General features: G+C 41.2%; 2 protein-coding genes across 4 annotated transcripts in view; both read right to left on the bottom strand.

Moving 5' to 3' along the window:
* Positions 1–406, bottom strand: part of Tcaim (T cell activation inhibitor, mitochondrial) — a 32,087-nt gene extending 31,681 nt beyond the window's left edge. The window contains exon 1 of the mRNA XM_005383484.2: positions 226–406. The gene's annotated coding sequence lies outside the window, so the exon portion shown is untranslated. The remainder of the gene's footprint in view (positions 1–225) is intronic.
* A 1,717-nt stretch (positions 407–2,123) lies between these two features.
* Topaz1 (testis and ovary specific PAZ domain containing 1) overlaps positions 2,124–24,373 on the bottom strand; it is a 58,334-nt gene continuing 36,084 nt past the window's right edge. The window contains exons 14-22 of one of the 3 annotated variants that reach the window (XM_013513516.1): positions 18,518–18,584; positions 17,224–17,398; positions 16,446–16,546; positions 13,866–14,031; positions 10,560–10,724; positions 8,783–8,986; positions 7,705–7,800; positions 5,453–5,636; positions 2,124–2,409 (exon numbers count right to left, since the gene is read on the bottom strand). In XM_013513516.1, coding sequence (XP_013368970.1) covers positions 2,187–2,409; positions 5,453–5,636; positions 7,705–7,800; positions 8,783–8,986; positions 10,560–10,724; positions 13,866–14,031; positions 16,446–16,546; positions 17,224–17,398; positions 18,518–18,584 — 1,381 coding nt within the window. In that variant the 3' untranslated portion in view covers positions 2,124–2,186. The remainder of the gene's footprint in view (positions 2,410–5,452; positions 5,637–7,704; positions 7,801–8,782; positions 8,987–10,559; positions 10,725–13,865; positions 14,032–16,445; positions 16,547–17,223; positions 17,399–18,517; positions 18,585–24,373) is intronic. The other 2 variants (XM_013513517.1, XM_013513518.1) reach the window with 2 other exon arrangements.

A 24,373-nucleotide genomic window follows, 5' to 3' on the forward strand; every position in this document is an offset into this window, starting at 1 on the left:
CGCCTGCGCAGGCAGCCGCAGGCCCGCCTCCTCCCTCGCCCCGCCCCCGAGCCCTGCCTGCCCGCACGTCTGCACCCCGAGCCAGAGGGTGTGGGCGCACGCCGTGCTCTCATTGGCTGGAGCGCGCCGGGCCTCCGCCCAGGGCGCCTGAGCGCAGCCGGAGGCGCGGTGCAGCACTCGACCTTGCCCCTGCGAGCGGACTTCAGCACGGGGAGCGCTCCTTACCTCTGATTGGGCGGCAGGTGGCAGTTGGCCGGGGCTGACGACCGAGCGCACGCCGCGGGAGCGCATGCGCAGACCGTGCCGCCCTCGCGCCCTGCCGAGTGAGGGACGCAGCGGTCTCCCGGCTCCAACGTCCGACGGAGCCCGGGTCTTCCTGGCGGGGCCGCGGCCGACTCCGGCTCGCGTTCTCGTCTTGACGGCCAGTGTTCGGGGTGAAGCGTTCTGCTCCGTCGGCGTGCGCTTCTTAGTTTTGTTTCGCCCCTCTAGCTTTGATTTCCTGTAGAAACCGGGCAGATGGGGGGCGCTGCCGTTAGGCGTGAACCGGACGCGCCTTTCCAGCCTGAGCCTCGCGACCTCGGGTTCAAAGCCGCCCAGGGCCGCTCCCCTAGAGTCCCCCTCCGTCCTCGCACGGCGGTCAGCGGGGCTGGGCCCTCGGCCTCCTCCCCGGCCCGGCCTCCCAGGTCCTCGCCACCCGCGCCCCACCGCCCGACCCCTCGCAGCCAGACGGCTCCCTAGGCGCCCGTTTAATTTTCCTCCTGTGAGACGACTGTAGACTCACCCCAAGGACGCTGACCTCACCGCGAACCCAACCCCATAATCGGAGGACTTGTAGTGCCTTATTCAGACCTTCCTTCCTCTAGATGACTTTATGATTTGAAGCGGTCGGGGGTCGGGGGCGCCCCGGCTCAGATGGGTGCAAGCCCGTGGTCTGTTAGGAACCCAGCAGACAAAGCTGTCAGGAGGCAAGCAGACTTCATCTGTACTTACAGCTGCGCCCCGCCCGTGGCGTGGCCGCCTGAGCTCCTGTCAGATCAGCCAGGGGTTAAATTCTCAGAGGAAAGCAACCCCACGGTGCTGTTAGCCCTTAGGAGCAGCGCAAAAACACTGTATCCGCAGAGAAGCCATATGCTTGCGGACTCAGATCAGTGAGTGCAAGTGACAAGCTGCTTCTGGTGACGAGCTTTTGTGGGAAAGAAGCTGATGTACATCATTTGTACAGGTGCATCTTGGTAGCGGGCTTTTGGTCAGAATCTGACACACGAGCTCATGCATGGCCCCCTCAATTTATTTATCACCTCTGTCCACACCTCTTTCCCACACTGCATATCTGTCTCTGTCACGTTCTGGCAAACCCACAAGCTAATCCTAGCCAAAATGCAAGAATACCCAATGTCACTGGTGGGCTTCTTTGAAAAGGGGAAAAGGCTCAGTGATGAGACAGAACACTCTTAAGATCTTAAGATACCAACAAAAAGAAAAATGCATTTAAAAGGAAATACCAAGAGTCCTACTTAAATTATGGGTTTATTTTAGCAGATGGCTCACATTGTCCAAGCCTGCTTTGTATATAATATATGCTGACCAACTGTCCAACAAAGCCATGAAATCTCCGAACAATCTTTGTTTAGATATTTAGTGGTATTTAAAAAAATTTATTTTTTCTTTAGTCACATCCAATGTATCGTAAATCACAAATCCGCAAAAGTTCATAGAGTACCTTAGATACACTAAAGGAAAACTGCTGTGAAGGTAATTTAAATGTTGCTGTAGATCTGAGGGTACCCTGGAATTTCAGTGCTCCAGCTGTCTCAGTATTGCTTTATTGTTCTTGATTACAGATGTAGAACAGCTTTAGAGACTGGCGTTTTTTATTGAAAAGTCCTAGTATTTGCTTACAGATTTTCCCTCTTACTAAATGCTGCATAGTATTCAGTTTCTAACTGTTTTCAGTGTTTGGATTTCAGAATATAAAGGGGTCTACCATACAGTGCTCAGATTCTCCCAGAGTGAAAACGTAATGTGAAAATCATTTTCGGTGTAAATGAAACCACTATGAACTACACACGCTAGTAAGAGTCTTCGTTGCTTGAAAGCTCTTAGTCATGAAGTACAAAACTGAATAGAGTGAAAACAGTCTTTATTGTCAACAATGATTACTCGAATTTAAAAAAAACCTTTATTAACTAACGACGGTTACTGAAGAGCCAAACCTTTCCGGCCCACTTCATATTCTCTTTCAGCCACTTCAGGGCAGAGCAGTGTTCCAAACTGTAAACCTGTTCCTTATTAACATTGACAGTCATGTGCTTAATAAAAAGTTTTGGGTCCGATATTCGAGCAGCCAAAATTAACCTTTTGACTGCAGCCTGATAATCATCCTTGCTCCGAGATTTGTTTTCTTCACATCTACAAAGCAAACACCTCACAAAGTCAGAAATTCTAAAAAGCAGCAATATGATTTCTTCAAAAGAGTCACTTACTGGTTCGAAACTATGATAGTCTTTCACTCTATTCTTTTAGAAGTGGCTTTCAAATGTTTTGAACCATGACCCACAGTAGAAGGGCATTTTATATTACGACCCTGCAACACAGCTTTATGTGTAAAAGAATGTTCCATAAAGCAAGACTTACCCTGATGGTGATGTACTCTATTTCCTATTGTCTTTCATTTTTAATAATGCTGGTTGGAATACACTAAAACGATTTTATCATGAGACAGGCTGCAAATAACAGTTTGAAAACAATCTCAAATACAACCAATTACCTGTATCTTTGTATTTGCAAAGAATGACTATACAGCTACTCATTATACTGATAAATATTCTATGCAATGAATTTTAAAATTATTAACAACATGCTAATTTTATCTTGATAGTGGCTATTTTTAGATAGCAGGAAAAATTTAATAAATACCTAATGTGGTAACAGAAACTCTATAGCTATATGCCTCTATTACATTTCTGCACACAATCCTACCTAATTAAAGGTGATTCACTGAGTGCTAGGATGTACTTTTCTCATAGCTTTTCTATCAGATTCATCTGCCACAAACTGTGATTGTGTTTACTTGCATGTATATACATGATAGCAGCCTTTCCTCTGGGCTAGGGAATGGGAAGTACTTAGAACAGAGATGGGCCTTTTCTGATAGGCATCAAATTATCCCTGGCATTTGAGCTTCCTGCTTTTGGTACCCTGGGCACAGCACGTTCGGTATGATCTGGGCTGTGCTGCTACCACCACTGCGCGGCCCACTGGGTCAGGTGTGTAAGTTGCGCAGGAACCAGTGTTAAAGAGAGGGAACAGCAGCAGGTGCTTTTCCCGCATCCTCGCTTAGAAAAGGGGGCTCCGGCATGTGCCAACTGTGTGCAGTGTTTGAAAGTCTAAAGACGAACAAAATTCTCATGGAGATTCATGTAACAAGCAAGGCTCATCATACTAACACTAACAGGAAACATACTGGCCTGGATAAAATCAAAGATGTAGGCATGTCACTCTTTAGACACCAGAGTCACAAAATACCCCAAGTTCAACAACAAACAGAAGTTGCCCACGTGCCAGCACTGGAAAGCTATGATGGTGGATGCCTCATGTCCCAACAGAGAGCCCTCTGAGAGCTATAAGAAAAAAGGCTAATTTTAGTGGGGTTTAAATAAAATGTAATAAAGTCCCCTCTCACAAAGGAGTCTTGCCTCTTAGGCTAGCTTGCACTGAACTGTTGCAGACTAAATGACCCCTACAATAACCACTGAAGGCAGAGGTGACAATATTCCATCTCTTAGGTTTCAGGAGGGTTTTTGAGGGACACTAACTACTCCTTGTTCCAATTTCAAGGATGTTTACAGTGAACAACCTTGAAAGATGGCTTTTCCTTGGGGAGCAGAAGGCAGCTTTGCTCACAGCCTCAGAACACAGACATAGCATCTCCCTGCCGAGTGCTGGGTGGGTGTGCTTCTTACCCACTAACACCACTTAGGTCCTTTCTCCTCTCCTGCGACAGAACCCACTGTGGGCAGGCGTCTGCAGGGGCCATCTGTGGGCCTTAGAAGCAAGAATGATGAATGCAACTATGCTGCTATATGCTGTTTTCTGTGTGCCAGCTACAGTCCTCTGTTCCACACAGGAGTCTTGCGTCTTAGGCTAGCTTGCGCCACAATGCTGCAGGCTAACTTGTAGCTTGTGAGTAGGCAGAATTTCAGACCTTTCACAGTTCTTGCATGACACAGGTCACAAATGCACTCTACTGTTTCTCTCCTGAGTTAGTTTGGAAAAGTTACCCAACAGATTAGAAGATATTCAGGCACTGAGGTTTCCTGCCAAGGCATCTGAGTGAGTCATCCAGGGAAGGGGTTCTCCAGCCCCAGTCACACCACCATGCAGGTGACCATAGCTCCTGACATTCTGACCCCATCATGAAGAACTCAGAGCTGTATGAAAGACCCTGAGCCAGAACCATCCAGCTAAACTGTTCTGAAGTTTCTGATGCAAAGAAATGAAGAGAATGTTTGCTGCTCCAAGCCACTGGGTTTGAAGTAGCCTACTAAATGGTAATAGATAACTAAGACAGAACAGAGTTTAATCTGATGATATGGTTTGTTAACACCAGTAAACTGAAGCAAAATCCCCACCAAGAAGCTCTGAAATAAGAGTCACAGGAGATCCTTCCTGATATTACAGGCCTCTGGATAAGGCTAACAAGAAATCAGAGTTGTGTAGGAGTCAAAATTCTGGGACTTTAAAACAAACGGGTTGAAAAGGTGTCACGCTGGTCACACCTACATTGTAATATTTACGCGTGATAAGAACATCTTAAAATGTAGAAGATCAGCTGAAGGCTTTATTCAACAGCATTCTGGACTGAACTTAATAAACTATCATATATTTTTCTTTTAGACCTGGTCTTTGGGTTTTTCAGGAGTGACCAAAAAGACTGACTTTTAGGTATGAAAGAAAGGTTACCTAAGTACCTCAAGACTTATTTCTTTGAATGTCTACCAACACCTCTGAAGTCACTGACACGTTTACTGAATGCTAATGACTATGTGTGTGTGGGGGGCAGCAGTGCTGGGGGTCAAACCCAGGGCTGGTGCACACTAAGCGTGTGCTTGATTACTGAGCTGCCACTTGTTTTGGTTTTAAGTCTCAGATAGGCCTATTTCTCTTTTGTTTTTCTCTTTTTAGTTTTTTGAGACAGGGTTTTGCTCTGTAGTTTAGGTTGGCCTTGAGTTTATGGTGATCCTCCTGCCTTAGCCTCCTAAGCGCTGGGATTGTAGGCTCACGCCACCATGCCTGGCAGGCCTAATTCTTTGTCAATTTAATGTTAACGAAGTTTGTAACATACACACACAGTGGATATTAATATATAAATACGTAAAACATTTATATTCTAGAGCAGGTGTGGAAAGCCACAACCCACATTCAGAATGCAGATAAAGTTTTATCAACCAACCTTTTCAAAACTATCTGTAGCACCTGTGTAGAAGTTCCCGGACTCTGAATACTACTAGCATTAGATACCAAGAAGATTTCAATAGCTAAAAGCATTTCAATCTCAGATAAGTAACAAGGAATCAGTAGAAGTTTTCGGTATAAATTTCCCTCCAACGGTGGGTAGCAACCCAGAGAAAGAGCACCTGAAAATTAAATAATACATCAATTTGACTAAAACTCCAACCCAGACTTCCAAAATATCAAAATATCCATAGTGATACTGACTTACAGAATTATTCTTCACACAAGGTTTATTATACAAATTATATGGTAGTGAGTTTACCCTCTTTTGTTGGCAGTACTGAGGGTTTACCCAAGGGTGCTTTACCACTAAACTACAACCCCTGGAATACTAGGATTACAGGGTTACTGGTGTGTGCCACTACCTGGCTCTGAGTACAGCTGACATTACTCTTTCTAAGATTCTTTTAAAAAAGGTGATAATTTTTAAAAGTACTCTGAAAAAGACTTTTGAGTTTCATGGTGGCAAACTTCCATTTATTTCAAGCCATAGTAAATACACCATAATTTCACAATAATTAAAAAGCAGACTAGCTAATTATGTTTGTTTTAATGGGATTTGGTCTAATAGCAACCTTTATATATTTATAATATAATATATTTAGTGTCACATAATTATAGTATTTTCTTTTGTTTTTCTTTTTTTAGTATTTTCAAGTATACTTATTTCTAGTGCCATTACGGTTTATGCAGTACTTAGCGTTCTGCCTGCCTGCCTGATAGTCTGTTAAACACTTAGAGGTAAAGTACATTTCCACTCTGTAGGGGTCAGTACCCTGTAGCTATACTTGCCAATTCACATCCTAAAACTTCCCCTTTCAACACAAGAGAGTTTTAAATTGCTTAGATGCTTTTTAGAAGTGCTAAGTATGGAAAACCTCTTTAAAACTCCTAGAATATCAAACTGTACACAGGCAATATTACAGTGCAATATTTTGCCAAAGTGAATAAATCTGTATGTAAAATCTGTTTAAAATGTTTTAAGTTTTTCAAAAACTATTCTAATGTAGATGCTAACTTCTAGTCCTTGAAAATTTACCATGCTGTCAGGTATCTGTACTAAACACCTCATTTTAACCTGACAATTTACTGCTTCCAAAATTGGGTGGCACTGCTCCCATGTTATAGATGTGACTGAAAGACATTAAAAGGTTTTCATTGCAAATGTTAAGCTCTGTCTGAACATAAATCAAAAGGGTGTTCCAATTAAATATATGTGTGTGTATACATATATATGTGTATATATATATATATATATATTTTTTTTTTTTTTGGTACCAGGAATTGAACTCCTGGCCCCCAATAACATTTTAAATGTGAGCACTGAGGTGTTTTGAAGACTTCAATGGCTATAAATTACTTAACTTGGTTTTATAATTCAGGTACATTATAAAACATCAAGAAGACTCTTTAACCCATCACCCCACTTGCCTACTTCTCAGAAGTGCAGTACACAAGCAGTAAGGTGTAAGTGTGATTACATAAAGGAAAAGTGCTAATACGAAAGGTCCAGAATTATACATAGGCATAAGTGCTTTAGTGTATGGCTAAAAAACATCTAAAACATCATTATTATTGCAGATGAAGGATTTAGGGGGAATGAAGAGTGACTACTTATAGGCATGGGGTTTCTTGCTGGAATAACAAAAATATTCTAAAATTGATCATGGTATGGATTATACAACTTTGTAAATATACCGAAACCACTGTAATGTATAATTTAAATGGTGAACTGTATGGTATTTGAAAATATCCCAATAAATCTGTTAATACATTTAAAAATAACTGTTTAACTGCTTTAATACAAAATTTTTTTCTTTTCTGGTACCGGGAATCGAACTTACCATCTCACACTTGCCAGGCAGGCACTGCGCCACTGAGCTAAATCCCCAGTGACCAATAGGATGTGTTTTTTTTTTTTTTTGGTACCAGGAATTGAACTCATGACCTCAGGCTTGCCAGGCAAGCGTTTATGTCGCTGAGCTCTATCCCTGGCCAAAATTTTATTTTAAACTAAAAATATATTTATAGAAATGTCTTTTAAAGGTTTTTCAGGTTTATACTTTGTTCAGACAGCATATAAATACCTGTGTTGGCATGTCATCCTAGTTTCATCATTATTTGGAAAATAACCTTCCCGTAACTTCAATTCTAAAAACTAGAACAAGAAGCACAGCAGATAATACACACATGTCTGTGTGGAGTGCACAAGCACAGGTGTGACTCCCAGCAGTCTCGAGGCATGCAGGATAAAGAGCTGGAACATAATCCGACTGAAAGCAGGTGCTGTGGACACATAATTCTAACTTTCTTTTAAATGTTTTTTGTCATCTTCTTCTAAAAAATTGTATCAAAATTTTTTAGAAATATACTTTACATAATGATGCAGCACACATACATACGTATGTTATTGAAATGAAAATTCTATCAAATATTTAACCGTACGATCTGTAATAAATCCTAATACTTTCTTTCCCTTTTCACTGTGGGAGTAAACACTACCACCTGCTAAAGTGATTGAAGCGGTAGCCTGAGAAACACTTCTAGCTCAGGCAGAGGTGGCTTGGACGTTTGACACATCAGGCTCAGGGAGACAGGTCACAGACACACAGATGTTTGTTATAGACATGAGTGTGACAGAAATGAAAATTTAAGACAAATTATGTAAGAAGGCGGAAAAAATTCTTTTTTAGATCTAGATTTCACATGAAATTAAGTTAGAATTAGAATACCTTTGAGGTGGCTGAGACCAAGAAAGCACGGGTTTTCTGGCTCATTTGAGAGGAGCAGCTGCGAACAGGCTGATGCGGCCCAGCAGCTGCAAGCAACACTGCTGCGTGCCACGGGCCGCAGCGGCAGGGCGCCTCAGGGTCTCCTCACTGCCTGCCGTGGCGTGCTCTAAGTTTCAGGGGCCCAGGATACAGCAGGGATAAATGAAATGTGCAGATACTCTTTGAAACTTCACTCCACTCAACTGTTTAACTCCTCTATTATTTATAAGATAGGTCAAAATGGTCCAAATTCTGTCATTTATTTCCTTTGCTTGCCTCTAGCAGATATGCCAATGTGCAAAGAAATAAAGACGTAACAATTGCAAATGAGAAATAATAAGCTTCAAAAGCACAGATATGTTCAGACCTCTGAATATATATCAACTTTTATTTTCTCAGATTTAAAAATGTCATTTTAAATATTATAGATGGACACTGAATTAGAAAATAAAACTAAACATGATATATCAAATTTAAAAATTTTAAATAGAACTTACTTTTGTAGTGGGTTCTTGCTTTGAGCCATAGGCAGCTCCTTCCTAAAGAAGTAATTAATCTTCTCAGAAAGGAAAAATCAATAGGGATGTTCTTGGAAACCATGAATTCTGCCACCGAGGATGACACGCCAAGACTGTTGCTTTCTATACAGGCATCTAAGAGCTTGTTAAAAAGCAGGCTAGGCTGTGAGACCTCCACAGTTTCTGCAGTGAAAAGAATTGGTACCCTCAGAGCGGCCAATCTTAGTCTCTCAGACTTCTCTTACGCCTTTTCCCCTTGGCCCTTTCTTACCCACTGTAGGAGTCACCAGTCACTAAAACGCTATCGTCCTACATATAATTGAAGTAAGAGACAGAAAAGCATGTGACAGAAGCAAACGTGCTCGTTTCCTCTGTGATGGGGAATGCGCAAAGCAGCCTGACCAAGATTTTCAGAGGCAGCGTGAGCACCGTGAACTTGGTCCCCACCTGGCACTGGACCTGCAGTGTCTAGAATGATTTCACCGCTCTGTGTAAGGACAGCTCAGACCTCTTATTTATCTTTCCTGTGACTAAAAAAACACATCAACCCTCTGTAAGTATCCACTCTCAGATAAATACCCTTTAATGGGTATTTCCCTTCCTTCAGTTATTCTCAGAGGAAAGAGAAGTTGTATCTCGGAGACTTCCAGCTCTTTATTCCCTCTGTTCAGCTGGGCCTACGACCTAGACTCTAGGTCTTTATCACATCAGGGTCTTTCAGCGGCGCAGGCCTCCACAGGAGTTACTCCCTTTACCTTGGGTCGCAAACACTCACTGGAGGAGCCTGCCCGAAACACTAACTTTGTTACCTCGCTCCCTAGCTTCCAGACCCCAGGGACCCCTTGGCACAGGAGAAACCTCCTTTAACTTGCCACTTCTAGGTCTTCCAAAATCTTGCCTGACTACTGTCTGTTCAGTCTCCCTCTGTTTTGTCAACAACACAGCTGTCCACTAAGAGGCTGGGAGGTGGCAGCCACTGAGCCAGGCTAAGGTGTAGTATCACTGAAGGAGCTCCCATCTAGGAGAAGCAGATAACGCTACAACACAGCAGCTCTGTGGAATACACGGAAAAATGAAATGCTCTAGAGGAGGCCTTAGAACAGCGATGGCGAACCTCCTACAGCTTCTAATGGTAACACGCTTCCAGTGCGGCACACGGGCCGTAGTTTCACTGCCACAGGCCTAGAATGAACACTTTCGTCTTCCCTGGGACCCATCCCTCACCTCATTCTTGACCTGAAGGCTTTGCTCAGGGACTCCCTCTGCCTAACCACCCATGACCTCGGCTTTCACCTTGGCAAGTTCAGCTACCACTGCCTGTGGTGGCACTGTGTCCTTGAACTGCCTGCGTTTATTCCAAGTTTATCTGTGTTCCAAGATAACATAAATTATGTTCTGTATTTATTTAGTGATAGAAGAAAAGGTATTCTTCAGTATTCCAATGCTAGGAATTCTTTAAGAAGCAAAGCTTGCTGGGGACACCCAAGCACACTGTGGATGACACAGAGAAAGAGGAACGATGAGAATGTTCTTGTAAGGAACTGCTGACAAGCAACCCAGAGAGAAGCACTGCAGATTTCTGAACCCACAGGGAAGCATATTTGATCTGCAGAGAACACACTGTACAGACAATAACTTCATTAACAAATATGCTGGAACATAAAACTCAACCAAAACAGGTGGAAAACAGTTTCTTATTAACAGCTAAACACCAGACGGACAAAAGCTAATCAGGCTAGATTTTTCAAAAACATACCTTGAGAATTTTGAAAACCTGGTAGATTCTGCAAAACTTCAAATGCCTGTCTGTAAAGGCTCTTGGCTAAGGCTTCATGTGCAACTGTGCACAGCAAGTTGTGTCGGTTAAGCACATCCAGTCTATCGCAAGGCCAGAGTGCAGTACTGATTACCCACTCCGATTCTTCCGGAAAAGGAAAAACAGGAATACTTTACACCCTGGAAGTAACACTTAATGACAAATATTTAAAAATACCTTTTGCAGAATGTGGCAAACTTTAAATGTGTGCGCTCAAGAGTTCAAAGTTATTAGAAACACAGTGATGGCGCCCTCATCCTAAGAGGGTAAAAGTAGCCACTTTCTTATACTTTTTATTAATTCCTCATTCTTCTAAGTGTAGAAATTTATTAATTCTAAAATTAATATTTTTATATAACAGAAATATTTAGATTATAAACTACTGTTGGGTGGACAGGTTCAACAATTTTACAACGAAGAATACATAATCCAGTGAGATTTTGGTACCACTGAGGGACAGCTTCTCTCTCCAGTTTCTTTATTTTTAAAACAATTTCTGCTAGGAAACGTTTGACAGGTGCAGACGAACGTATGTAAGTTATAAAGCTATAAGGTTGTAGTACCGAACACTAAGTTGCTAAAACGTTAGAAATACCAATGTTGCATTATTACCTCATCTACTCACTGTACACAGAATTAGACACTCCTGAACACCACCCAGCTCCCATTTTGGTGTTCTTTCTCAACTATGCTAAGCACACGAGTGACCCTTTTTCTGTGATCTCACCAGCACAGTGAATATAAAAAGTACTGAAGAAAGACTGGACAGTGCCGAAATAAGCTTTACAAACCCAGTAGGCATGCCTGTGAGCTCAGCTACTCAGGAAGGAGCTTCCTCATGGCCTGGGAAGTTCGAAGCCAGCCCAGGCAACTTAGTGAGGCCCTATCTTAAAATAGAACTTTTGAAAAACTTTTTAAATCATTTTATTTTATTTATTTTTTGTCTTTTTTGAGACAGGGTCTCACTATGCAGTTCAGGCTGGCCTTGAGCTCACTCTGTAGCCCAGGCTGGTCTCAAACTTGCAACAATCCTCCTGCCTCAGCCTCCCAAGTACTGGGATTACAGGCATGTGCCACCACGCCTGGCTTAAAATAAAACTCTCTGTTAAAAGGCTGGCAGTATAGCTCAGTAGTAGTGCTTGCCTTGCATGTGTGAGGTCCTCGGTTCAGCCCCCAATACTGCCAAAAGAACCCCCAAAACAACAAAAGCCCTCAAGAAATAAAACAAAAAAATCCTACAGTAGAATTAGTAAACAAAAGGAAATACTCATTTTAAATTTTTGACAGACATTGTGTTAAAAAGTCCCTAATGGCAACATTTCTGTAAATGTCCATTTCTTTATACCCTCAAAAATATTATACCACCAAGCTTCGATCTTTGATAGTCTGGTAAGTTCAGAATGATGTTTTGTAATTTTAATGTACATTTTTCTTTTTATGAATCAGGATTAAGCTCACTCAGTACATGTGAGACTGACCCGTTTTCTCTCCACTGGGCTGTTGACTGGAAAACCCTTTGAAGAACATACATGTTCTCAGGACACCAAACACTTCTGTGGGGCCTTCTTTTGAAAAACAGAATTTTACTTATGAAAATTACTTTTTAATGAAATTGTCACTGCGAGGAAGGAATATGGTATTTGCAATTAACAATTTAAAACATAATCTCAAAACTGAAACATCACAATTAAATCTCACCTCTCACTCCACATGACTCCCACAGACCGTCCCCACTGTCTGGTCTGAGGGGGGTTCTTCCAGAGACGCGTGGACACAAGAGTCCTAACGCAAGATGTGCTCCAAGTCATTTTTATCAGCCATCCTCTTCCCATTTTTGTCTCACGTAGTGTGTGAGCTCTGGCTTGCATTAATTTCTATTCTTGTATCCTGGTTACTCTTCCTACTTAGGAATCCTCCTGGCTATGTCCCTAAGTTTCAGAAAATCTTCTCCACCAAGCTTTGGATCCTATTGTCTACTCAAGCCCTGTATTCCATAAACCCTCAGTAGCGAACAAATACAAGGGGTTCTATACTGTGTATATATAGTATACATACTCATGTGTATAGGACACGGATGCTGGCTAATGTGCTTATGTGAACTCTTTGCTTTACTCATAGAAATACCTATCTTCCCATCTAAACTGAGATTCCCGAGTGTTTTTCACTCTTATCCCATGTAATCAAATAAGGCCGGATAGTCCAAGGAGCCAGAGCTATCATCTTCCCTGGCATGTAAGGACGACACTGTGCTGTCTCAATCTGTACTTATCACATAGCAAATCAACTTGAGCTGCTGCTGCCGGCTTAATTTCACTGTCGTGTCTGCTACATAGATAGCCTTACTAGGGAAACGTACTTCGGGGGGAAGTTGCCTCTGTTCATATATGTGATGGCAGTTTATGCAGAGTGCAGTCGGGATTTTGCACAGCTGAAGCCTGGGTTCTTGAAGCTGGTCTATCCAGGTTTGCATTTGGCCTGCATTCCTGGTTACGTCACTCCAGGAATGACATTTTTAAACTATAAAATGGGGACTCTAATAGTTCCAAAAGCAGTCTACGAAGATTAATCAGGATAATCCAGGTAAAGCCTTTAGCATGATGCTTATTAGCTCATAGCAAGAAACTAGATTCATATACTTTTTTTCTCATTAGCAAATGTTTGGAGTACATCACACATACATTGTGAGTAGTTGGTACATGTACAAGACACATCTTTTTACATCCCCTATCTCTTAGTCCCCTTCCCATTTGCCAAAGATCTTATTTCTTATTGTCATTTATTTTGCTCCTCAACTTATTTAAACGTTGTGTTTCTCATATAAGAGAAATCATATGATTTTTAAGCTTACGTGTCTGATTTATTTCATTTAACATTATGGATTCAAGGTGTGTCCATTTTCCTACAAACGAGTCACTCAAGTTTATGAGACAGTAGTACTCCACTGTGTGTAAATACCACGTTTTCTTTATCCACTCATCTGCTGATGGACGTACAGGCCGCTTCCAAGATTAGCCGTTACGAGTTGTGCCACTGTGAACGTGGGTGCGCATGGATCCCTGCACGTGATCACTGTAACCCTTTTGGGAAGATGTCTAGAAGGAGACTACTTGTTAAAAGTTCACCTTGCCCTTTCAGTTTACACCAAAACAAGCTTTTCTACACACAGGTTCACTAGGGTTCAACACGAACCTAGGTCATTTCATAGACAAAAATTTACAACAAATGTGTTCATATATCAGAACTTACCCCTCAGTACCCAAATGGCACCATCTAGGCTTCCACTTTTGAGAAAAATTTCTGCTGCAATGTTCACAATTTGACATCTTGGTGCTAACTTCGCAGGCCCTGTGAGTCCTTTTAAACTTGTAAAATGTATTTTTAACTCATACAGCTTGTCCAAGACCTTCTTTCCCTAGAGTGAAAACAAGGAACACTAACTGTATCAGCGGTTACAGTGTTGGAGACATGGCAGGCACAGCAGGCAAAAGGCAGCACTCTAGTTCAGTCACCGTCCTAGACTGCTGACTCCAAACTGCCCAGGCTGTCCCCGACACCTGCCTGCCAGCCCCGTGGATGGGGAGGAAGCGGGAGCGGCAGGGCGCCTCCGTCTCCCCAGCCTCCTCCCGTTCCACCACTGGCCTTTCTCAGCAGTGCTGCTCAGCAGCTCACAGCGTGGGCTTCCGCTCAGCCTTTCACCTGGCAAAAGGGGCTCCTGCTTAATGTGGAAAAGCGCTGATTCTATGTTTTCACTCTTCTGCTGTTGACAATCTGAGGTCGAGGAGGGAGAGACAGTACGAATAAAGCCTGCTTGTTACAAATTTAGATAAAGAATGATAGTGAAAAAAGGATAAAATTATTGGTTGAAAATAGATTTTTGTTTTCGTACTGGGGATCGAACTCAAGACCTTGTGCTTGGCAGGCAGGTGCTTATGCTGCTGAGCTATATCCCTGACCCTGAAAATAGGTTTTGATTCAAGAAACTTTTTCATAAGTCCTGCATGAAGCGATCGTTGGCTTGGAAATTAGAGGCATGTATAGTATTTTACACCAGCTGTTCTATTTTCCTGTAAGCAGAGTCGGCACTCGACTTCACAGCCCACCTTTGGTCCACCGCACATTCTTTCTGGTGGTTGTTTCTGACTCTGCTTGCAGGCTGTACTACAGCAGGCTGCAGTGTGGCTTGGCCTGTGGGCATCAGCTTGCACACCCTCCTTTCACATCCCATACTGTTCTGGGTCAGGTACTTATTACGGTGTCAAAGTCTTTCACAATCTGACTATATTAATGTGTGCATTTTTCAACAGATATTTTTAATTTCAACAATTTCTATTTTATTCCTGTGGAGCCTTCAGCATACTAAGTGCTCTACCACTGAGCTATACCCTCAGGACACTGTTTTTTTATGATGCTCTAAAAGGAATAGGCATCAAATAAAAGTTATATTAAATAAGGTGATAAAAGTAGTTTTTCTAAATAAGATAACTAAAATTTTTAATAAAGGTAGACAAAAATTCATCAATCTCCTAATGTCTTAAGAAATAATAACCAAGTTGCTTGTCACTTGCTTGCTGCCTTCTGCCTGCCCTGCTTTGATATGGACTGTTTCTCCTCTGCCATGCCCCTCTGCTGTGGCCCCCTGCCTTGGAGTCAGCTGATTATGGACTACGCCAAATAAACCTTTTTCTTTTTTTAAAAAAAGAAAAAAAAGTAATAACCAAGTTAAAACATACTCTACAGTATCAGCAAAACATACTGAGTGTTCAAACAGGGTCTTCTTGTCCAGTAGCCCTGGTTTCCTTATAGGCCCAGGAAGCAAATGCTATGGCTCCCCTGAAGTTGGACGTGAGTGCTGGGATGTGGACATCTCATCCACACCCCCCAGGCCTACCACAGAAAAGGCTCAAGATCTCCTGGGGCTTTCTGTATAACTGGGCTGGGTTTAAAAGTATTTTTTTATTCCTTAAATTTTATATTTATATAGGTGATATGCCTTAAATGTTATCCAAACACAGATTTAATTACAAAATTACCCCTTTGTAACAGCTAGCGAGTAACAAAAGCTATACTTCAATAGTTAATTCAGGAGTGATCACCCTCTAGGTTAACTCCATTCCTCTGGCACTTCCTCCCTAGTTTGGGTTTTCCTACCCTCTACTGGACTCTACTGAGTCCTCTGCTCCACCTCAGGGAAACCTAAAGAACAGAAATGCAGTATGTTCTTGAGTCGTGAGACTTTCTATAGTGAGCTAAACCTCAAAAAGTCAGACATCAAGATGTATGGTATATATAGTATCCATGTCTAAGAGGTGCTTTTTCAGGAGTTTTCTTAATTGTGAATAAGCTGAATTCGTCTGAAGAAAGGCATCTTGAACTCTTCCAAAATTACAGTGCTACTGACAGGAGTTGGCAAAGTAAGTTATAAGCTGAAAATTGCTTCAAGTAAGTATGAATCCAGCCCAGCTCCTAAGTATTCCCTATATGGAGATCTTAGATAATAACCAGTTTCATGCCACTTCCTTCCATTTGCTCAGGGCACTCGTTAGCCTGGCTGTCATTCTACTGCCTCTAATGATTACTAGCAAGCTCCTAATTTGCAGGGTTAACCTATGTTCTGTTCTTTTTTTGCTGTTGTTCTTTTTTTTTTTTTTGCAGTACCAGGGATCGAACTCACTATCTTGCGCTTGCCAGGCAGGTGCTTATGCCACTGAGCTATATCCCCAGCCTCCTGTTCTTAAGTTTTAACAAAACTTAAGACTAACACCAAACAAAGCCAAAACCAAAACCCAAACCCAACCCAACCCAACCCACAAAACCTTAACAAAGTACCTTGGACCACTGCAACAGCTTGTGATAAAAGTACATAGCACTGATTCCAATTCTTCCCAGCAAAGTTTTATCTACGTCACTATTCTGTGGATCTTTGACAACTGAAAAGCAGGAGGTGTATGGAAGAAAATGAAATGGACAGTCACTTACAAAGATAGAAAAGGCAAATTAACATGGGGTTATTAGTGCAGTACTACCACAAGGATAGCAAACTACGCACTAGCAAACTCTGGCCCCAGGGGCCAAGCCAAGCCTACAGCCTGTTTTTGTACATCATATGAGCTAACGATGGTTTTTATTTTTAAAGGTCACTTTAAAAATACAGAAAAATATGTGATAGAGACTGTATACGTATAAACAATGGCTAAAACATTTACTACTGGCCTTTTACAAAGTTTGCCAGACCCTTTAGAGAAAGACTATGCTGTGGAAAGCTCACTTTAAATAATCTCAAAACTATATGAATTGCGCTGATGTAAGAGTGAAGACAGCAGCGACTGTAGTGGTTCAAATATTCAGATGCTCCAGGATAATCTGCCAGCAATAGCTTTTCCAATCTCAATGAGAAGAATATGAAATATTTAACACTAAAACACCAATTCTTGCCCTTTTATCATTACAGTCCAACTCAGTAAGTAGATGATAAGATTCATAAGGAGGAAATGGAACATCTGAAACCTGCAACATTAACTTATCTTCAAATGGAGCTTCACGCTCCTGTTAAGAACACTGTGCCTTCTAAATACGTAATAGTTGGTTCAAAATAGTGACATTTTACCTGTCTCAGCAAAATCACAGAAAGGAACACCTGGTCTTTCTTCTTTATAATCTTTCGTGAGTGTTTCAGCAACACAAGCACAAAATCTTTGGAAATCCGCAAATTGTTCACAGTCCATTTTTACATTAATGTATAAATTTCCCAATTTGGTCCAGTCACCTTTTTCTTTACAATTCTATACAAGTTGTTTAAAAAGAAGAAGAAAAGAAAAAAGTAAAAAGGAGAACTGTTATTTATGCATGTCTATGGGCCAGGCACATGGAGGCATTAAATACATCGAGATTAATAAAACAAAAGCATATCTTATAAACTCACTGACAAGGGTCCGGCCAGTAACGGTGCTGCGCTTCACCTTTGTGACTATGGTGAAGGCTCCACAAGGCCCAGACAGGTGTGTACATTTAAGGGATTGAAAGCACTCAGTGACATCTCTCTCCTATCTGAACTGGACAGGGGAGGCAGAGTTTATGGAAGGCAGGAGGACCAGCAGCATGATGTGTGTGGGCTCCATAGCAATGTGTTATTGTATGCCTTTTAGAGACTGCATTTTACAGTTCTCTGGCCATTTATGACTTGGGGCCTAGATGTCATATTGGACATTACCTTTCTACAGAAGAGGCTACAGAGCAAATTTTAGTCAACTCTCTTCCTACTGTTTTCTATTATAGCTTAAAACTAAACCAGATGTGTCCAACCTGCAGCCCAGGCATTGGTCATGTCTGTATCATGAGAAAAAAAATTTAAAAACGAGGATTTGTGACATATGTGCATTAGCTATACTACCAGTGTGACCTGAGATAATTCCTCGCTACTCAACAGAGTGCAGGCAAGCCTCGCATATCTGACCTGCAGGAACTGAGAAGAATACAGGGCTGTGTGAAGTTTAAGTGTGACAGCACCCCGAGCGCCCTGTCTCTCCCTCTGCACGCCTGGACGCACGGCGCAGCCGGCTCTCACTGGTCACACCCTGCAGTCGCCTTGCCAAGCAAGCCAGTTTTCCTGTGCACGGTGCCACTCCGCCTAGTCACACGGAAAAACACTAAACTTTTGGGTTATTATTCTATCTTAAGTTAGCTTTGAAAATGAGCACTTATTTTTTATAATAGTCCAGAACTCTAGAAATTAAAATGTTTGCATTTCAAAATATTAACTGGTTAAAAAAACTTCTTTTCCTTAAGCATTTTCTTTAACAGTTACATTTTTAAAACTTTAAGTGAGGTTATCATCCAAACATTTCCTGTCATTACTGATTTTTAGAGATACTTGCAACTTACTTATAAGATAAATGTCATACCTCTACTTCATTCAATGCTGAATCTAAATCATGCTTCCAGCTCTTTGTGAACTGCCCCATCTGCAACCTTTAATGATAAAAAGGATTAATTATACTGAGGTTCACTCCCAGAAAAGTCACTATGGCTCCTAATTGGTGCTATAGTTATATACTCAAGAGATCTGAGAAATCCGAATGCCTAAAGTGTGCTATAAAAATTCTTTAGAGGGCTGGGGATGTAGCTCAGTGGTGCAGCACCTGCCTGGCAAGTGTGAGACCAAAAACCAAATAAAACTAAAAAGAAAAAGAAAATGCCTTAGAGTGGAAGAAAATAGCAACTATATAGATGGCTCTCTTCCTCAAACCACAGGCAAAAATAAGAATGAAAAAGCAAATTCCCCAGGAAACCGTACCTCTCCCACACAGAATATATGAGGACGCCAAAACTTTACAGTATGAATATGAAGGAGAAGAGAGATCACCTCCCAGGACATGACCTCCCCAGCCCAGATCATGCTCACCGCTCTCCAAGGATCTGTGACAAAACAAGAGAAAAAGCAAGCATGCCAACGAACAGGACCTGGGGGAAGGACTGATGAGGGGAAGTACAGGACTGTCACACAGCGACTTCAGAATACGCCACGTGTGAAATGTTGAAACAGGGAGGGGAGGCTGAGTAGATTAGAGTACAAACAATAGGGAAGAAACTTTAAAATCTGTGTGGTTTAAAGAAGGAAATCTTTTAAATGCACAGCTTTTGGGAAAAGACAAAAATGAAAGCAGCAGCTCTGGCAGGACAACTTCCTAACTCTTTTCATGAAGCAAGTGTAACAACTGACAAACTAGATAAACAGGACAAAGGAAGAAAACTTCAAAGCATTCACAAGTGTCACTCGAGAATGATGATGCAACAAAAGAAATAAAATACTATGGGACAGAACCCAACACCACATTAAGAAAATAAAACACCATGACCAAGGAGTATTTATTTTACTTTAGTTTAGATTTAGTTATATAAATTCTGTATTAGAAAGTCCATCAATATACAATAGCAATAGGAAAAATTATGATTAACTTTGTAAGTACTGGCAGTCTTCTTTTTTTTTTTTGGTACTGGGAATCGAACTCAGGACCTTGCACTTGCTAGGCAGGTGCTTGTGCCGCTGAGTTATATCCCTGGCCCAGTACTGAAAGTCTTGATAAAAATTTAACAATTAAAAAACCAAATGGTAATATGTACATGTAACCACTCCCAAGATGATTGTAAACTGGATGAATTGCAAACATGTACTAACACAAAATAAATTATTTGACTTTTAAATGTGCACCCTGCAAAGCCACATAAACACAAAAACAATAAAAATTTTTGATTTTAAAAAATTCAACAATTCATGACAAAACTCCAGTATAAGTGCTGAAGGAATTTTTTTTTTGTCTTTTTGAGACAGTCTCATTACACAGTTCAGGCTGGCCTTGAGCTCACTTTGTAACCCAGGCTGGTCTCAAACTAGCAAGGATCCTCCTGTTCAGTCTCCTGAGTGCTGGGATTACAGGCGTGTGCCACCACTCCGGGCCCCTGAAGGATCATTCCCTAGAAACAATCACATATATATGCCTCCAAGTCAGAAGCATATGCATGAGAAAATTCCAGAGGCATCTCCATCAAGATGGGGAGCCACGCATGGATGAATGCAATTTAACCGCTGGTCAACTTGTGCTGGAGATATGAACCAGCGCAGTCAGACAGAACAAGTCTTAGGAGAAGGTCTATCTGCAGATGCTGTGACAGCATAGCAGGAGAATGTCAGAGATTCTAGAGTGAAACTAGTTGCAATATTAATGACTTCCGAGTATGGGAGTAGAATATAATATTATACACAAAGGGCCAGGGATATAGCTCAGTGGCACAGCACCTGCCTAGCAAGCACAAGGTCCTGAGTTCAATTCCCAGTACAAAACACACACACACACACACACACGTCACTCTAGAGTACTTAATGGTACAGAAAACCTCAAATAGCACCAAAAATATTAAATATTTATATGAGGAGAAATATAACACACTTCTGAAAACCTGTAAGTAAACCTGAAAAGACATTCCTTGTTCTTGAATAGAATGACATATTACAAATGTTAATCTTAACAAAGCTCATTCATAAACATAATGTAGTTACAATAAAAATACCAACAAGTTACTATGTGGGGTTAGGAAGTTGGTATTAAATATATGGAAAAAGATTCCTGTAAGATCCAGAAAATAACACTGAAAAAGTACAACTATGAAAGAGGAGCAGCCCTACCAAATATTAAAACAAACTATGAAAGCCTCTGTAACTGAAATAGTGTAGTACCAGTGCAGGAGCAGACAGGCCGTGGGATAACATACAAGGAGTAGAAACAGACCCAGGTTTCTAGTAGATAGTAAGACATTTGCTATCTCAGATGGAGATGGCCTCGCAAGTCACTGGCAGTAAGGATGGACTTTTACACGTTGCTGGGAAAGTTGGGCGACCATTTAGAAAAGACACACTTAAATCTGTTTCTCACAGCACACCTAAGAATAAACTCAAACAGATGAGGAATCTAACTGTAACAGTGGAACTGTATGAGCAGCAGAAGGAACCATGAGTATTTTCCTTGAAATTAAGACATGAAATCCAGAGGCAATAAAAAACAGCTCAAAACTAACGGCAATAAGAAAGGACTGAAACATTAGGCTGCACACAAATAGAAATTTTTGCATGGCAAAAAGCACCACAAAATCAAAGTAAGTGACGAGTTAAAAAAATTTTAATATATGTATACCACAGACAAAGGCCTAATATTTATATTATAAATCTCAAACATGAAGGAACCTAGAACCCCAAAGAGGTAAAAATAAGACAAAATCAGACAACTCACACAAAGATATAAAAATAATGCCTAAATGTATGAGAAGAAAAGTTCCAAACTCACTCTTTCACCACCCAATACCACACTGTCATTGTCACTGTAGCTACACAGCAAGTCTAACCTCAGGAGGAGTGAATCCTCTCACTTTATTCTTTTTTCAGAAGTTGTTTTAGTTATTCTAGTTCTTTTACCTTTGAATGTAAATCTTAGAATAAGCTTTTGATACATACAGAAGTCCCTGCTACATTCAGATATAAAATAGTATTAAACCAATGGATTACTTTTGGGAAAATTTGTATCTTTATTATAATTAGTCTCTCAATTCATAGTACGTAGCTCCATTTAGTTACCCTTCTGATGTCTTCCACAAGCATTTTGTAACTTTCAGCACGAGTTATATGTTGTTAAATTTTTAGGTATTTCATTTTTTTGAGTCCTCACAAATAGTGCTGTGTTTCAAAATCTGGCTTCCCCACTTCATTACTAGTGTATAGAAATGCGACTGCTTTTGTGTGCTGACATTTATTCTGCTACCTTGCTGTACCCACTTATTAGTTTTAGGACCACTCTTGGTAGATTCTGGGCTTTGAATTTCTTTTGCTCTTATATATGGAGTTAGGAGCTTGGAATACCTAGGGCTACAGATCTTTCTCTTTGTATGTACTGCCTTAACTGTCTACAAAACTGTAATGTTTCACTTTTACTCAGTTATAAGTTGAGTTTTGAGACTTCCTCTTCATCCACAGATGTATGGAAGTATGCCATGTTATTTAATTTCTAAGCACTGGGAGATTTTCCATTTATTCTTCATTGTTTTCCAATGTTGATTCCATTAAGGTGAGAGAATGCAATCTGTATGAATTCTTTTAGATTTTTTAAGGTTTGCTTTATTTTTCAGCTTACGGGTCTCCCTTGGGGAATATCCCATAGGTGCTTGAAAAGAATGTGTGTTCTGTCTTGGGAAACTTCTGTAAATGTCTATCAGATCCCGTTGACAAATGGTGGTGGTATTTATTTTATCTCTGATTTCCTAGTATCTCTCAATTGCCAAGAGAGGGATGTTCAAGTCCTTTCTCCTCTGTAACGACAGATCTGTCTGCTCTTCCTTTCAGTTCTGTCACTTGGCTTCACGTACTCTAAAGCTCTGGTGCTTGGCACACACATTTACGGTAACTGTCTCCTGGGTGCACTGGTCATTTCCTAAGTAGATAGTCTTCCTGTCCCTGGTAATTTTCTTTGCTATGACGTCTACTTTATTTGATAGTAATATGAGCCACTTGCGCCCTTTTAAAAACTAATGTGTTGTGATGTATTGCTTTCCTCCTTCAGTTTTTAACCTTCCTTTGGAGGAGAATGCATTTCCTGTAGAGGGTACAGAATCACCCTCCAACTGCTGTCCTGTAAGGGCTGCATATAGAACACTTCACCAGCAGTATATCCTGGACGTCACTCTAAATCAGCTCATAGTGGGGTTCCCCATTCTTCTCTTTTACAGCTCTGAAGTACAGTACTCCATGTATACATATATCATATGTTATTTACCTAGTGCGTGGGCATTTAGGTGATCTCTGATATTATGCAATTATAAATGATGCTCTTTTGAATAATCATTGGTATATGGATTTTTGTATCAATAGAAGTATATCAGGGTACATTCTTAGAAATGGGATCACTGTGTCAAAAGATAAACTGATTAGAGCAATTACTAAAAAACCTATACATAGAGACACAAAAACAATATAGATAATCCCCACAAGAAGACAAAGAAAGGGAAACAGGAGTCAAACAAAAGAAATAGTAAAATATGGCCGGGGATATAGCTCAGTGGCACAAGCGCCTGCCTGGCAAGCACAAGGTCCTGAGTTTGATTCTTAGTACCAAAAAAAAAAAAAAAAAAAGAAATAGTAAAATAGAAGACAGAAGTCCTGACATGTCGGTAATTGCTATCAATGTAAATATCTTAAAATAATCACTGAATGTATATTAACAAATTTCTTGTTAGGCAAACAAATTCTCAATAAATGTTCAAATTCTTGTGGCCAGCATATGTATTTTGAAAACCTTTCAAATGAACTGTAAACTAGCTAATTAAAAAATACAAAAATCGAAGTATTAATATCCATTAAAACTCATTTCTGTATCATGGAAAGGTTAATTATTTCACATGGAGTTAGGAAAATTCAAGCATAAAATAATATGCACGAATTTCTTTTCCTTTGGGGCTGGGTCAAGCCCAATCATGACCCACACCCTTAACGCCTCACGGTTACGTCCCTGTTCCCTCAACACTCTCCTGTCCATGCAACAGGACACCAGCATTAGCACCTTGTAAAGAACACTGCAAACCACTCTGCACTGGGCGAGTGTGAAGGACTGTAGGAACAACTGCAGGGCTGTCATTCTCAAAATCTGAAAACGGGTGGTGTGTTCCAGGCTTCCCACACAACAGATCTCACTCCCAGCCACTGTGTGAAGCGGGGAGGTCTGGGGCTGCCCTGGTACAAGGATGCTGCCCCCTCCAGCTTCTGCGCACACTTCCCTAGGCTGGCTGCGACTCTATCTGGCAAAAGACTAAAATCTTCCAGCCACTTAACCTCCCTGCCGTAGCCCAGAGCGCACATGGCCCAGGGAAAGAATGAACTTAATGTTCAGAACACTGGGACATCCTACTTAAAATGGATCACATTCCAGAAGTGTGAGCTAAATGAACTGTACTTTTCTCACAGAATTTCACCTCCTAGGTAGATCTTCAAATCTATTTAATCCAAGTACAAGTTCTAATTTTCGTAGGAACATAAATAATGTTGGCCACCAGGAGTTAAAATGAAAAACTCCAATTAACTTCGCTGCTGGTGCCTGGTGGGCAGCAGCATCCCCAAGAGCTGCGGCTCCCTGACTGCACCAAGGCATGTAGGGCTCCCCACGAAACCATAGGGTGGCACTGCGGTGTGCTGGCATCTCCCAGCGCCACTGTCAGATACTGCA

Source organism: Chinchilla lanigera, unplaced genomic scaffold, assembly GCF_000276665.1.
Source record: "Chinchilla lanigera isolate Chin_1 unplaced genomic scaffold, ChiLan1.0 scaffold00019, whole genome shotgun sequence".
NCBI lineage: Eukaryota > Metazoa > Chordata > Mammalia > Rodentia > Chinchillidae > Chinchilla > Chinchilla lanigera.